Genomic DNA, 16,814 nt, shown 5'->3' with positions numbered 1-16,814 from the left:
AATGACTCTATGTTCAAAGTCTTTATTAGACCATTTGTTATCAGTACTATATTAACTGCCACAATGCACATCCTCTCTTTTTTAACTTTATTAACCTCCTGCTCTATTCATCTGTGTTGCACTGTCTCTGTCCCTCTCTCTCTCTCCATTTCCCCACGGCTTTAGTATGAATGAGATTCTTTTTTGTTCATAACTGCCTTGACAAGTCCCTTATTGATTGGGCTTGCAGATTAGAATTGATTCCAGTCTGCACTGTATTTTCCTTTCTGTTTGGTTCTTCCTGGTTTGATGAGCGCCTTTTGTGTCCATTCATCAAAGCGACGGTTGGCCTGTTTTACCCCTTAGGAATGAAATGATCGTGTAACACTGTACCGAGGAGAGAAAGGAAACATGAAAGTAGGGATTTTGAGGAGTTCATTAAAAAGAAATATGCTCACTAAGGTTTATTGTGTTTTCTGATTGTTTTTTCCAGGGGCTAAGACCTCCCCCATACCGTCCTCCAACGCACCACAAAAGGCTGAAAATTCAGTGGGCAGTGCTGCCAGGCTCCTCACATACTTCTCCCCTTTGCTGTTAGGAATACTGCTGCTCTTAATGTGGTGAGCAAACACACACACACACACACACACACACACACACACACACACACACACACACACACACACTCACACTTTGTGCAATGTCTACAACCCCTCATCCTTGAATTGATCATGAACTCAGTCATTCAGTCACATATTGGCCAGTCGATGCGTGTCTATTGATGTTAAGTGCGGAGAGTTTAATAGAACAAGAGCAACAACGATTGGGTGAGTTTGTTTTATGACCCAGCGGGGCGTCGTTCTTCATATTTCTCTGCAGAACCCCCTGAAGGGACTGAGGTAAAATTCCAATCCAAAGCTGTCCCATTTCATTAATTTTGCAGGTTTTACTCCTTAAATCATTCGCTAACGGTACGTCTGCTGTCAAAGATGTAGATGTTGAACAATGAACGCTGAAAAGCTCAATATCCTGCATCACAACAAAGCTCGCTGGAAAAGGTGTGCAAACAGGAAATGGATTTTTCACCCTATTGCCAAACAGCACCCCTAAAATAACACTTTCACCAAATGACATTAACATCTCCACCTGAACACCTGCTGCTCCTTTTAGCCAGGGAGGATGAGGCGAGCCAGGTTTAGTTGGATGAATATGCTAAAGGATAATTCATGCCAAGTTCCCCAGCATACCCTCTACTACAGAGTCCAACTGGGAATGTGTTAGGTGCTGTTTACACACAGTATTATTGTTTCTGTAATACGGGCCAATGCTCGCTTATATTTCTACTGCAGTTCAGAGGGAAATGTTCTTGTTTCTGCTCCACTACAGTTTTCCGACAGTGACAGTTAACATCTGCTTTACAGATTCAGATTTAGCAACAAAAACAATGAAACATAAAGTTTCTGAAACACAATGTGTAGTTAAAGATTAACGAGACATATTGTATGTCCGCTAAACTTCTTACATGATTTAGTTTAAAGTGGACCAGACAACTTTTCCCCCTCTAGTGTTTCCAAGTGGTATTTCTGTCAACGCAAAAACAGCCAGGTCGCTTTCCATTCTCCTCAGAGCCTAGCAACCACCAACAACACAGGACGCACTGCATTTTGTTTTCTACAGTTATTTCGGTTGTTCCATGGTGTCGACATTTTCCGCGACTCGGCATAACAACTGCAAAGACCTTATATTGAAACTCTTTGGTAACTGGGCCGTAAATCCAGCCTTCGGTTTCCCGAGAGGTGTAACAAGACAAGCAGACAGAATTAAATAGTAAAAGTGACGCTAATAGGGAACACATCTACACACCGATGATGTCATTGTTATACAGCCATCACAACATTCACTTCATAATGTTAAGTTAAAGCAAAACACTTTATTTTTTAAACTGTTCGGCCCAAAGAGGTGAAACGTTAAAATAATCCAACATTAGAGAGAATTCCAAAAAATGTATCCAAATTTGTGCAGCTGGAACTTTTCTTTTTCAGATTCATCTTTTGATTTTAGGGTCCGACCCCTAGGGTTAGGGCTCGGTACTTTTACTTGAGTAAAAACTACTAAGACTCAAACTTATACAACCAGTATAAGTGCTAAATAATAAGTGATACACTTTGGGAGTTTGCCCTCTCTGCCTGTGTGTATGTATGCACCATAATACACCAAAGCAAAGGTGCTACTTTGTGATGCCTAATTTCATCTTGTGTCTCTTCTTCAGATGTGTCTTATTCCTGACGGGAGTAGTAGGAGGAAGAAGAGGAGGAGGAAGAAGAGGAGGAGGAGGAGGAGGCGGAGGTGGCTGGTCTTTTTTCTATTTTGCACATGTTTCAAGGATATAGTGCATTGATCATTTTCTGTCCATCACGCAGTTACTCACCGAGATTACTTAGACATGAAACCAGACGATGATAATGCAATTCAGCATTTTTGATTAATGGTGACAAAGAAATTCTTCAGAGGAGCGGCTTCATCAACAGCAGCAGCAGCAGCAGCAACGACCACGACAGCAGCAGTGACATCAGCCTAAACAGTCTTATATCACCCCCTGGTGGCTTTGACGGGCCACAGCAGACTTTGTTTGGGAATCTCCTCTTCAGAGCAAGAAAATCGACTCCTCAGATGGCAACAAAAAAAAAATCTTCTCATTACCTTTTTGTTCTTTTTATTTTGTTTTTATTGATCATGAATTTATTTCCACTTTCTTCTAAAATTGCAGCACCGTACAGACAAACACACACATATATAAAGCATTCGTGCGTGTGTTTGTGTGTACAGCCCGGTAGCAGTCCCCATACAGCTAAATCATCATGCCAAAGACTCTCCCCCCCCGCCCCACTCACACCCCCCCCCCCCCCCCCCCCCCCCCGACAAAATGGTTCCCAAACAATTCACTGAGCTTCCTGAAGCCCTGTGTCTGCCTTCGTCGTGAGCAAGTTATCTGCGTGTGTGCACAACACCTGATTGATGCTGACTCGCGTGGTACACGAGTGTGAGGTAACCCCGCAGCTCCTGTTTGTGTAAACCTACCATTCAACAAAGAAGACACACAAATACTCAATCAGACTCTGAATCTGCCAACTCCCAAGACTGAATCCAATTGACGGAGCGAGTCGTTTTTTCGATTACAAGGACTAACACTTTAAAGAATTCAGTAAACGGTAGTCTGGCTTATTTAGACGATTAGCTTTACACTCTGCTTTCAGCGACTGGCAAAGAGGACCTGGATTGTAAAAAAAATAAATAAAGTGGATTTGAGACTGAACAATTCTTTGCCCACCCATATGTTTCGGTTCGACGACGGAGTTGGTTGTTGAAACATTGATATGCTTTGTTGGTTTTCCATTCTGCTCCGTGCTGTAAAATACAATAACACAAAACAGTTTGCTTTCCAAATTTCACGTCTTTTCAAACATGAAAGAATCTTTTCGCAGTTTACATTTCCAGTTAAGTAGCCAATATCAGCAGTTAATATTATATTATTCAAAGGAATATTGTTGTGTTTTATTGTATTTTTTTTTTATCTTTAAGAGACAAATAATACCAAGACACATATAGGATTTTAGTTTTTTTTTTCTCAGACATTCATAATGGCTTAATTCTCCTTGATCCTATTTTGTAAACTATGATATGTAACTTTAACATTGAACAAAAAGTTTATTATTTAATAATAATAATAATAATGTATGTATTAGCAGTAGAATGTCGTAACCTGTACCTGGGGTCTTTTTTATAGATGTATATACAATGACAGGTATCAACCATTAAATGTGACCATTTCACAATGAATGATGACACACTGGCCTCATAATCATTTACGCAACATGTCAGAGCTGCTCTTCTTTGACCGGGTAATCCCATAGTTTTCTCCTGAGAGAGCAGGATGAAGGTGAGCTGTCAATGGAGGGGCAGAAAGGCACTATCTTTTCAATGAATGATGCTTTTCTTACTTCCCACATGCTGCCTTAGACAAACACTGCTTCAAGTTTTTCAAATCAATACTTGTGACCTTGCAGAGAGTCTTTTTCTCACTTTGGCACGATGAGAAGCGTACAGATGTACACTTGTACAGACTCAGATGAGTTCTATTGGCATTGCATGGACTGTTTGGGTGTGATGCATCGTTCTGTCTACACCTCTAACCTCAACACTGATCTGTGTGCATAATTATGTCTCATGTAGTGTAGAGTAGAAGTGCTTTTATAAAATGCAATGTTACAGGTTACACTGCCTTCAGAATCGCATGCTTTTACTTTAGTGCGTACAAAGTGTGTACTGTTACACGCAGTATGCAAACAATTGGGACATACTACTTCATCATAACATTGTGCCTTGAACTTTGCAATAGGACATTCTGGTATTTTTGCCATAAATCTTTTTCTGGCATAGTAAATAGTATGCTATTATGGGTATTAGAATGCATCCCACTCAATGAAGTCTCAATGCTTACATCAGCCTGCTCACAATGCTGATGTTTAGCAGGTATAATGTTTAGCATGTAAGCATGATTAGCATTTAACACAGGTGAATGTGCAGCTGAGGCTGTGATGGGAATGTCATTAGTTTTGCAGGTATATAGTCATAATTCCAATGTATTTGACATATTTAAAGTTTATGACCTGATGATAGTGCAAAAGGAAAAGTCCTGGGACGGAAGTAATTATTCTAAAGGAACATGAATCTCTGTAACAAATTTCACGGCAATCCATCGAATAATTGAGCTCTTCAAAAAACACTAAAAACCAAAAATGTCAACCAGCTCGATGAAAAGTCAGAGGATGAGCTGCAGTTATTATCAGGGGGACATTAATATCTGTACAAAAGTCATAGTTGATGAGTTAGTCCGGACCAAAGTGTTAGCGATGAACAGACCAACATTACCATCCCGAGAGCCGTGCCGCTAGAATGAATAAATACTTGGTCAGGTTTAGGAAAAAGATTATGGTTTGTGTTAAAAAAAAAAAAAGTATGCCTACGTTTGTTACGTAATGCAACATTGCGTAAATCCCGTATCTTACATCACTTTGATTACCTAAGCTGCGTCACTTAAGATAAGTCAACATTGACTGGTCTCCGGGGTGAAAGTGTCTGTCCTCCCCTCCCTTCCACCCTAAGCACTCTTTATACTGCGTCACTTAATGACCACTGCCGCTGGAGGTCACCGCCTTCTTGTATTCGTATCGGTGAGCAACCATGTGAATAAATGATTACAGCATTTTGAACCTACTCGTAGTCGTAACATGCCCCTTTTATCCCACATCTCGGACGCTGATAACGGCCATTTACTGCCGGAGGAAAAAGGGATTTGATTGCCAACATGTTATTATAAGTCCTGATGCTCCCGCTCCCAAAGATCAACCCATTCTGCAGCTTTGCAACGTTCTCCTCATTGTTCTGGTTTATTGTTCAGAGTTGCTCAAGAGATTCTTATGGAGCCGATCTGAAAGCAGCAAGAGAGAACTCTTGTACATGTTTGTTGTCAAATACCTGCAAAACACCTGTGTGTGCCTCTTGGAAATGTTTTGATCTTTCCCTAACCTCAAAGAATAATTCCACTTTGTTATGTCGTATTTGTGTAGTTTTGGCCATCATTTCTATTAGTTATGATAACATGTTACCACACAAGTAATTGCTGGTATCTGGGAACACTGGCACATTGCTGCATTGAAATCTGACCGGTGCCACAAGACACACAAAAATTTATAATTTTATCCTGATTTTAAAACTTGGATGATCGTCTATTTCAAATGATCAAATCTCCACAGTTGACTTTCTCAAATGAATGCAATATTAACATTCAGCCTGATCTATTCAACAAGAAAATGAGAACAAAAGATGTACGGTTGGTCAAAATTCTCCTGTTGACCTTTAGCTCTCGCTCTCTGTGCCTCCCTCTCTCTTTAATCTGCCTCACTGTCTCTCTCAAGCTCTCTTTCTTTCAATATTCTGACAAGTTCTGGCAGGCCGACCTGGAGACCGAGGACAAATCAATACACCATCTAATAGCTGCCAGCTGGAGACCTCTATGTGTGTGCGTGCAGGCGTGCGTGCACGTATGATTGCTTATACTGGCCCGTCCGGTGTCAATGAGGACCAAATTAATATTTACAATGACAGGGCATGACATAAACAAGGAGGGTAAAGAGAACACGTTGTAATACTGGAGAGGACAAGTCTTACATCGTCCTTCTTCTTCTTCTTCTTCTTCTTCTTCTTCTTCTTCTTCTTCTTCTTCTTCTTCTTCTTAGCTGTGTTGTAAATAGTCAGAGAAAATGTATTTTTGCTCTTAAAGTTAATAAATAGCATCAATGAACCTTTCACCTGATATTTCCACCGAACCCTCTGCACCCAGGATGTGATCCACATTAACCTCTATATAGGCAGGAGTGTGTGCGCATTAGTGTGTTTGTGCGTGTGTGTGTGTGTGTGTGTGTGTGTGTGTGTGTTGATTTGCCATCCTGAGCCTGTCAGTTCCATCAGCCTTCCTCTGCTCTAATGACTAGCTTGACCTTTCACTGATAACTGGATGAATGACACGATCTCTCCTTCCCTCTCAGTTCTGCCCGCCTGTCTATCTTTGCTCCATCACTGTTTACTCTGTTTCTCAGTGTTTGAACTTCCATTCCCACTACCTCAACGCACATATCTTTCTTACAAACGTCATCTTCTTATGATTCTTCCTTCTTCCGGGCATTATTTCACACATTTGTGAAGCCACATATACATTAAGTCATGGGTTTTTAACAGGGGTTGATCCCTAGGGGGGGGGGGTTACTGCAGCGGGGCCTCTTAACTATTTTTTTTTTTATATGTCTGAAAATACACATTATTATAACATATTATTAGCAAAGATAAACTCAGTCTATTTGTGATTTAATTAACACAGCATTGATGATCGTGTGACTGTTACTCATGAATCCTCGTGCAACCACGTGAGCGAGCTAACCTGAGCTACATCCCTGTGTGGCACATATCTATATATATATATATATATATATATATATAACAGCGAGCCAGGTAGCTACTGCTTAGTAACTGTAATTATTAATAACTTATTATTGCATGCAACATAAAAAGGTATGTTTGTATGTAGGTCTTCAGAGTTACTGCAGGGGGACTCTTGATAATGTTTCTTTTTTTTATATAAATGATTTCAAAAACTTCAATATGTCTGAAAAAACACATTACAGAAACATGAATCCAACTTATTAGTAGCAAAGATAAAACGGTCTATTTGTTAAAAAAAAAAAACCCAAGTCATTTAATTTACACAACATGAATTCTCGTGCAATCACGTGAGGCAGCTTTGTTAAATCATTGTGCACCACCTATCCATAACGGTGAGCTAGTTAGCTACGGCTAGGTTTTATTATTTGAATTGCTTATTATTGCACGTTCCATAAAATAAGTATGTTTATGGCATTATTTGTTGGCCCAGTTCGCAAGTTAAATATGCAACTCAATGTTATCTCTCTTTCAGCTAAGGGGAACTTGGCCTGAAAAACGTCAAAGAGTTCTGTATTAAATACATCAAAGCACGTTATGTACACTTGTGCTTTTGGCAGCAGTGTGTGGTTTAGTTTTCCCAAAACCTGTTCCAACATAGTTGTGTTGGTGCCGTACACACTAATAAGGAAGTGTTCCAATTCTTCCAATACTTCCAATACTCTGATATCTCTGTTAGAATTTGAATATACTCAGCGGCCACTTTATTACGTGCACCTGTAATGCAACCCAGTACAACGGCTGTGCTATTAAACTACCTTTACAAAGGTGTTAATGTTTAGTTTTGATTGACACTCAGAGAGGTATTAATTTGTCTCTAAGTTTATTATTGAGGTTGTAGTTTGCAGTGGTGCATAGTCTAAGATAGCAATGTTTTTCATAACTTTTATGTAAAGATTTTATTGAAAAACAGATTATGCCTAATTTACAGAGCAATCTTAATATGTTAGATACAGTTAAATAACGTTTATTCATTTGTGTATGAAAAAATACTAATTTTAAAGAAATGAAAAGGAAAAATGAATGTGTGTACAGTTATCTTTTTTCATAACTTTAAACTGACAAAAGGAAAAACTATAAATAGATTTTTTGATTGATTTTTGATCCTGCATTTGACCACAGGAGGGCTGCAGAGGCACCCTCCTTCACTGTGCGCTGTCTGTGGTGCTGACACACTCGTAGTCTCTCTCTCTGTGCTCCTGTCTCCATGGTGCTGAATAATTTAGACGAATGGTATATCCCACTTCTCTGATTTCATATCTGCTCTGTCCTCATGTGACCCGCAAATCAATTAAATCCCCCATCCTGATGGACGGTGCACAGTTCCTTTGCTTTGTGCTAAAGGGAGTGGAGCACAATAGCAGTATGTCACATTGCATTAGCAACCATTTGCTACTGTTTAAGTATATTAGAGGCAAACCCAAAATGTTGGTCTCTTCTTTTATTTATATGAACCTTTGTTTCCATCACCTCTCATTCAAATTATGACCTGAAAGGACTGCTCATAAAAAAAACCAAAAAAAACATTTTGGCAGGCATTTTGTAGTGAGCTCTTAGAATACTGATGATATTTGTCTCTCAAATCAACCAATCACAGAACCGGTTCACCAATTGTTTGTCAGCATTAAACACAACACAGTCTTTGGAAATTGAAGTCAGTGCCACGAAATGAGAGTCGATGTTGTGAGTCATTGTTGCCATTCACAACAATTGATGCTACACCATCGGTGTCTGAGACGTTACTCACTGCAGACTAATTATCCAAATTGTCATTCTCATGATTGCATTGATCTTCTCACTCTCGCAAAGAACGGACCAAAATGCCAAATATGTTTGGTGAGTCATGTTGTGTTATTGCTTTTCTGGATCTGAAAAAAACATTTCAGCACATCGTCAGGCACTTTATCTCCAGGTTTCTCTGAAACAGAAGCAGACACATCTTTCAAATTACAAAACAACTGTAGACACCATTCAAAACACAGAAATAGAAAAAATAAATAAATCAGGAAATGTGGTGCTCAATGGGACAATGAGGAGCAAGCTTGCAAAAGAAATCCCTAAATACACTGTCATAGGACAGACGGAGCTTGAATGGACAGAAAGCAAACCACAGAATTGTATTTGAATGTCTAAATGACTTTACATTTACAATAAAGACAACCAGGCTCATGAAAGACACCCCATTAAAAGAGATTAAACAGTTACAATCTTGGATCTTTAATAGAGACATTATAAAACTTGGATTTTTACATGAATGGTGAAATTGAAACTCATTGCGTGTTAATTATTATTTGAACTAGCACACCTGTTTAACAAAACCTTCTCTCTGCAGGTTTGCCTAATTTTAAATATAGGAGCCAAGATTATCCGACAGTCGAGGTGCAATATTGGGATTAGTCTGCCATATTCATACAATAAAAATACTATTTTAAGAAAACCTGTATATACTGAACTTTTATTATATTAGTCTCAAGCACATTTTGGATCCTGAAACAGTTTATACTTTTGTAAGAGAATTGTTTTTACCTTAAAAAATGTTTGTTTTTTAATATTCAGCATTCTCACCTCAATTTCCTCAGAAAGTGACTTCTCCGGTTACAGTATGTAGTGAGCTACAAGGTTTAGTGCCCAGATATTTGTTTTCATTGTGTGGTCTCTATCACCCTCGAGTGGTGCCCAGAAAGACTGCAGCTCCTCAAATTAAATGTTTTTGTTCTGTAAACGCCTTGATGAAATGACTCTGCTGTAGCTAATACATGCTACAGTTCTCTAATAAAAAAGTATTACTCTTAATAACATATACGGGGGACTATCAATGACCTCATTAATAATTATATGTACTGTATTTATGTTACTTTTTTCTGTCCCTCTAGAAATTCTGACATTTGTAATGTTACTTCCCTCGACCATGATCAATGTTTCTTTGTAGAGGAATTTTTGTAGTCGCTTTTCCACCTTTGGTTATGATTGACCAGAAATCATGGCATGTTTTTGCAGGATAGAGTCGTAGTTCTCTTGTGTCACTATGTAGTCCATCCTGTGCAAGGTACAGTCTCTGAAAGAGAGGATTATTCACACACTTCAATGTTTCCAATATCCCTTTTTACTGGAGGTTTATATCACCGCTGCACTGACCTTTCATTTAGCTATCACTTCATGCTTAACTACAACATTTAAGACTGATCAGTAAATAACACTTCCAGAGTTAAATAATGAACATTCAGTAATGTTTGGTCTTAGTTTGTGTTTATAATGTTTAATCCTTCAGTAGTCCATTATCCCATAGATTACCTGAATACCAACCACAGTGGAGAAATACATGATTAATTTCATTAGCTAGTCTCTTTCAAAATGTATAAGAATATTGACATGTTTGACTAAATCCTTATAATTTAATGTTCATATTTAATCTAAAATTGGTTGAAGCTTAAAAAGACCACTACTGAATTTTATTTTGATAATAACACATCATAATAACCTATAGTGTTATGTGTTCAATATAGCATTTACTTTAAATTAAATTACATCATAATAAAGAGGAACAACTATTTAAATTGCATCATATTAAAGAGTTAACACTAAAAAGGCTGATACAAAACCCTTTTTTACACCTTTTTGTGTCCTTTTTTCTCATCCCTTCTGAGAAAGTGTTGGATAAATTAAAAAATACCAGAGTTGGTGTTCTTTCATATGTGTGTTAAATGCATCATTCTTCATGAAATGTCTTAATAAGAAATAAAACTACACATCATTTTCCCCTTTGCTGTTCCATCCATGACCTGTGGGTGGCAGCAAGGCGCCGCCGACCATCAGTAGCCTACAACTACAGACAACAGAAGAAGTGTCAAGCCTAGCGGACCGGTCTGATAACCAATGCAGGGCATGGGGTGAGTGTCGCTATATTTATCAACCGGTTGATAAAAATGACCTGAACAACATTTAAATTAGCCAATATACAATTGAATAACACGTTTTAATAGCAAGCAAAGCGTGTCATGTTGTGTAATTCACTAAAGCTATAGCAGAGCTAATCGTGACAGCTGCTGTCCGCCTACACAAAACGGCATCTTTCTCTGTCATTGTTAGCCAGTTAGCTCCGACCAACTGTTATCGTCAAGGATGTTATTGTAGCTCGGTAAGATAAGATTATGTAACATGTCTTTCTTTGTAACCGCTCTACCGTTGACTTGTGAATGTCAGACGAATAAAAGTGAAGTTAACCGTAGCTTAGTTAGCCATGCTGACGTTACAACACATCACGGCGAGCTAACAGCAGGTGACAAAAATAACTAGCTAGCTAATTAAAATTTCATACTTCGGGGCATAACGTTAGAGGATTATGTTTGCTGTTACATCAGCATCTGGTAACGATGAGATGCATTCAGATAGACTGCTAGTTGAATCTGTCCTACATTTCACTCAGTTGCATGAGAGACAGAGACCTATTTTATGTTCCCTCCGGGTTTAAAAGGCAGTCTCTCAGATGAACACGCCGGGTTTGGATAGGAAGTGCGGAACTAGAATATGGAAATGTTGTCTCAGGCTTTTTGCCTTCATTGTTCTTGAAGCTGTAGAGTTACAGGGCTAACCTTCACACTAAGACTTCTGTGACAGTGTGTTTTTAAATGTGTGTAAGTGTCTTCTTTTGCCAATTGCGGTGCTGCAACGCTTCAGTGAAGAAGCAGCACACAGAAAAAGCATTTTACTGGGATGTTTTATTCATATAATCTGTATTAGTGTCTCACAAATAAAGACAGCACACATCTCAGTGTGTGTTGACAGCAACTTTATATTTTTTAAGATTAGTTGTTGGGCTTTTTCTTTTATTCTATAGAACAGCCGTAGATAGACAGGACAGGGGGTAAGAGAGAGGGGATGACATGCAGCTCGGAGGTCGGATTCAAACCTGGGCTGAATAACAAGAACATTTATATTTAATTTCTTTATAGTTTTCTTTTCTTGATGCACAGTGTCAAAGGCACATTGTAAAACCTCATGTATTGAATGATCGCAAAACAATCCGTATTTCTTTTTTTGAAAAGAGGAGGTGTTTCAAGGTTTACTAGAACGCTAGTAGATCCAAAGAGAATATTGTACAAACTCAAAGGTACACATCTTCACAGCCATTTATTTTTTCTACATGGAATGTACTATATGCATGTTTTGTGTTAACACAACAGGCCCAGAGAGCGCTCGGATTACTTCATGCAAGTGACTCATGCATGATGTCTCAGCTACTGCATACAATAATCTTTTCTATTTGTTGCCTCCCTCTCTAGAGCCTTTTTATGATTTTTCCCAACCCAGACTTATCTCCAGCAGTCATGCTCCACTTTTATTCTCCTTTCATTTTCCCTCATTAAACTCTCTCCTTCCTTCCTTCTCCAGTCCAGCTGACTCTTGCTGACCTTCAGTGACGATTGGCCCCCACAGCCATCCGTCAACATGCAAGGATTCTACTCCAAGCTGGACTCGTCCCCGTTACTGGGGGTGGGCCTCAGGGGAGAAGGTGCTCCCGTCCCTCTCAGCCTGGCTGTAGAGACGGAGAAAGCTCAGGCCCTCCTACAGACATTCAGCTCCGCCTCTCTGCTGGCGTCGGCAGGACTCGGTATGTTCTGTGTGGTGGCGGACCACGCCCTCCAGCTGTCCGTCATCCAGAACCACCTGTGGCTGCGCGCTGCCTTGGACAACGCCACGCATGGATTGGTGGGGCTTTGGTCATGGGCGGTTGTTATTGGACTGAGGAAAAAGAGTGATTTCTATGAGGTGCTGCTTGCCGGTCTCCTGGCATCAATCATAGACCTGGACCACTTCTATATGGCTGGATCCCTGTCACTCAAGGTAAGACCTGCACCCCTACTCAGGGTTCTTCTGCATATTTGATAAGACTAAAAATTTACCAAACATAACAAATTTCCAAAAGTGCGTAAATAATTCATGTGGATTTTGGTGAATGGGTCAGGCTACTTTTCTTCTTCTTTCTGTGTGGTCAGATTTGTGCAAGGCTGAAGCAGATTAAACATGAAAACAAAGAAGAAAAAATGTAATGCAAAGTAAATCCTGACTTTCTGCTCTGTCATGCGGATCAATGTCGTCAGTCCATGATGCAATGAGTGCATGATTCTGTCAGCGTTTGCCAATTGTCAGAGTTCGTAGGTGTTTGCGTAATGATGTGTTTGTTTGGCACCAGCCATCTTTAGTCTGTAGCAATATTCAGATTATTTTTGAGATGATTAAACCAAGGTTCCGAACACTGATCCTTATCCTTCATCCAGTTCAGGGCACTTGTGTGTCTTTGCTTTAGATATCATTTCTACTGAAAGCAGCTTCCACAGGATAAGAAAACAATACCAGGGAGTGGAGATGAACTGTAAATCAAATGTCAGGTATCAGTTGGGCTCTCTTCAGTGTCACCAAAAGGCAGTTTGGAACACTTTTACATTCTGGGTTCATTTGAAACATTTGAATTGACCTTTTGACCTCCTTTTGTTTCAAATCAAAGAAAACCTGCACATGGTGCAGACAATAGGTTTCAACTCAAAGTTTGACGGAGCAACAATAATGTGTTTTTCAACTTTGCACAAAACTTTAAGTACTGAATACATTTTTGGAAGAACAATCATTCTGCTGAACACATTTGGAGATTGTGGAAGGAGATTATTTAGCTGAGGAACATCTTACAAAAAGTCTCCGGGGTAATTCCCTCTCCCACTTTCTTCCAGGCTGCTGTCTCGCTCCCTCAGCGTCCTCCTCTCCACTGTTCCTCTCTCATCCCCGTCCTCTGTCTCTCCCTCCGCTTCTTCATGTGGATCGGACGCCTCAAAGATTCGTGGTGTTCCTTGCCGTGGATGCTTTTAATTTCCATGGCGACGCATCACGTCCGGGACGCCGTGCGCCACGGCCTGTGGGTGTGCCCGTTTGGGAACACGGCACCGCTCCCTTACTGGCTGTACGTCAGCACCACGGCGACGCTGCCTCACCTGTGTTCAGTGCTCATGTATCTGACTGGAACCAGGGACGTGATCTCCACCAAACACGGGGTGGCCATCGATGTTTAAAGTCGCCGTAGTGACGACGACGCCTAGTTCTGATCTGGTACGGGATCGCCTGCGGGCTACAAAATGTCCTTAGCTGTTTGAAACCACTTTTAGATACTTGAAATTACTGGAGAAAACATGTGACCGATTAACTGAAAACATGTTTTTTTTCAGTTTAGGTGAAGAGAAATGTTGTTTTTTTCTCCAGCCACAAGGATGAGAAAACTGTCACTATGATAACGGAAAACAAAAAAACTTAAACATTTGAGTTTCCATGGATGAAGAAATCTGTAAAATAATAAATTAGCTTTTGGAAAACGTCCAGTGTGAGTGTCAATCATGGTTTTCTTACTTTGAGATTTCTTTTCTGGTATTATGGAAATGTATCAGAAACCTGTTCACTTATCTGATGCTTATCTCTAACTGTGTTTAATATTTATGTAGTGACCCTTTAAAACTTTGACATATCGTTTTGCAGAGGCGTGCCTGCTTTTTGTTCATCTACTTAATCCCCGACACAGGACCCGAGACTTCCTCTCATTTCTCTGTAACCAACCTTCACCTGTACTGTCACCATCCGTCATCGTCCTAAGAAACACTCAAGGAAAAGTCAACCAAAGGTAAACCACAGGCTGTGTGACACTGACATGTTGTTGTCAGTGTCACTTTCACCCTCAGTACAACAGTATGTTATTCAATTGTGCATTTAAAATGAATCATCTCCCATTGTAGTGAAATTGAATGTATTGTGTGTCAGGTCATCTGTAGAGTGAGTTTTAAATGACAAATCCACCTTTAATCTTTGGCTGTTACTGTCACTGCTCTGCCTTTGCTGCTTGGATGAGTCTTATTGTCCACTCAAATCTAACTTTTCCTAGAGGAGACACTTTTTGCAAATCAGAGGTTTCAGTGCCAACCACGTCGGCCGTGGTTATGGATCAGGATGTTGTGGCTGTGTTACCTGGTGTTAGTTCCCGTGTTGCTAAAGATGTGCAGCCTCTGGCTTTGTTGGATTTACCATGGGGGGGGGGAAGAAACACCTTCTTCCAAGTTCTGTACTTTTTAAAATGTGAAAAGGCTCTTACACTGTGTGCATAAATCAACCTGGGGAATGAGAAGTATTCCACTTTTAAGATATGCTGTGTTCAAGATGCTGTACAATTCAGATTGTTGGCTAGTTTTCTGGCTTCCCACTGCACCAATGACAAACTGATTTTATTTTTACAGTTTCAAACTATTGTTTGACGGATCTGGCTCAGCTGTTGCAGCAAAAGCAAAGGATGAAATTATTATTTTGTACTTTAATGTCAGTGTGATAGGTGTATGTGGTGTCCCATGCGACCTCTCTATTGTACATCAATCACAGAAAGGATAAGAGAGATGCTGGATCATTATATTTGAAGTTAACATTCAAGGGAATGGATTGTTCACTAGTGTGTCCATTGCTAGTAATATATTCATATAACTTGTTGATTTAGGAAATATAAAATGAAAAAGAAAATTGCATTTACTTGTTGTATATTGTTCCGCTGCAGTTGTTATGCTACTGTAATTAAATGATTAATACAGTACATACTACAAACTGAAAGTCCCAGCTGGCTTTTCAGCGAGTGAACCCATGACCTGTAGAAGGACATGGACTGTTTGTTCAAACTATTTATCGCACATTCCTATTATTATAATCATGAACAGAACATTTAGAGGTAGGACGTCATTACACTGTTTTAGATGTAGACTCACATATTCATTCCTGAACAGCATTGTTTACTCTCATACATGATGCATTATATGTTGTAATATAGTGGGTTTTAGGAACTTATTATGTTGTTATTTGAATGTAATTACTTTAAATATAAAAGGGATGGTGGACTCCTCGAGCTTTCTAATAGTCTGCTTTTATCTTTTTAAATTGGGACAGAATTGAAAACAGTTTTATGTGACTTACATTCAAAAATGTGTTTGTAGATGAATTTCAGAAAGAGGTTTCACAGTGGTTACGTCACATTTTTAGTTGCCAGTGTCATTTTGAGTAAAACATCTATTTTACTGCTGCTTATGTTTACAACGTGATCTTCATTATGCAATATTACGTTGAATTTTGCACATTAAGTTTAAATTATGTTTTGTATTTGTTGACTGTTTCTATGACCATGTTTTGATTTCAATATTAGTAAAGGACAGATTTAGACCGTTTTAATGTAGTGTTTTTATCTCAATAAAATATATATGTATACATTCTGTGTTTGTCCATCAATATATGCTTAATACTGTGTTATGATTTTTGAATTTCTTTTGACAATTTTTATGGCACACTTTTATAACTAAACTATCCTTTTTGTGAAATGTTTCATATAGTAGCATAATCGTGTGTCCAATCTCTTTTCAGTTAAAATGACTATTGGGCGAGGGTAAATTATAACATTATCATGATGTGTTCAAATGTATTCTTGTAAAATGTAGTTTTTTTGGTGAGAAATCTGAATAAATCCAGTTGTTTTGAAGGAGATTTCTTTACAGCAATATAAAGGAGATATTAGAGGGAATATTGAAGGTGAAACGGTGATAAAGGAGTGTAGGTTGAAATACATTGGATTTATTATTAATTTTGGTATTGTGAAATCCTTACTATACTACTTTTCATGGCATACACTACTGACATTTATACAACATAATTTTCTATTAATTTTTTAATGGTATTTTTTACGACATACTATACTACTATACGCAGCTTTTCTCGTTTTTACA

General features: G+C 39.0%; 2 protein-coding genes across 14 annotated transcripts in view; both read left to right on the top strand.

Annotated features, from left to right (window-relative positions):
• Nucleotides 1–3,824, top strand: part of cntfr (ciliary neurotrophic factor receptor) — a 222,564-nt gene extending 218,740 nt beyond the window's left edge. For all 4 annotated transcript variants that reach the window (XM_029445313.1, XM_029445312.1, XM_029445315.1 and 1 more), the window contains 2 exons: nucleotides 473–599; nucleotides 2,249–3,824. In XM_029445313.1, coding sequence (XP_029301173.1) covers nucleotides 473–599; nucleotide 2,249 — 128 coding nt within the window. In that variant the 3' untranslated portion in view covers nucleotides 2,250–3,824. The remainder of the gene's footprint in view (nucleotides 1–472; nucleotides 600–2,248) is intronic.
• Nucleotides 3,825–10,797: 6,973 nt separating this feature from the next.
• On the top strand, nucleotides 10,798–16,307 carry tmem267 (transmembrane protein 267). Of its 10 annotated transcripts, none has more exons than XR_003833214.1 (5): nucleotides 10,798–10,919; nucleotides 12,421–12,873; nucleotides 13,755–14,127; nucleotides 14,591–14,689; nucleotides 15,297–16,307. XR_003833214.1 is itself a non-coding variant. In XM_029445257.1 (4 exons), the coding sequence occupies exons 2-3, from the start codon at nucleotides 12,478–12,480 to the stop codon at nucleotides 14,088–14,090; spliced, it is 732 nt and encodes a 243-aa protein (XP_029301117.1). In that variant the 5' UTR covers nucleotides 10,798–10,919; nucleotides 12,421–12,477; the 3' UTR covers nucleotides 14,091–14,127; nucleotides 14,591–16,307. The 10 variants fall into 10 exon arrangements, 5 of the variants coding, with proteins under 5 accessions (XP_029301117.1, XP_029301116.1, XP_029301115.1 ...); XR_003833213.1 differs by having other exon boundaries at nucleotides 13,755–14,395; XR_003833212.1 differs by having other exon boundaries at nucleotides 13,755–14,395; nucleotides 14,591–16,307.
• The last annotated feature ends 507 nt before the right edge of the window (nucleotides 16,308–16,814 follow it).

Source organism: Cottoperca gobio, chromosome 12, assembly GCF_900634415.1.
Source record: "Cottoperca gobio chromosome 12, fCotGob3.1, whole genome shotgun sequence".
Taxonomy (NCBI): Eukaryota; Metazoa; Chordata; class Actinopteri; order Perciformes; family Bovichtidae; genus Cottoperca; species Cottoperca gobio.
The sequence above is the reverse complement of the archived record's forward strand: the minus strand, read 5'-3'. Positions and strand labels throughout refer to the sequence as shown.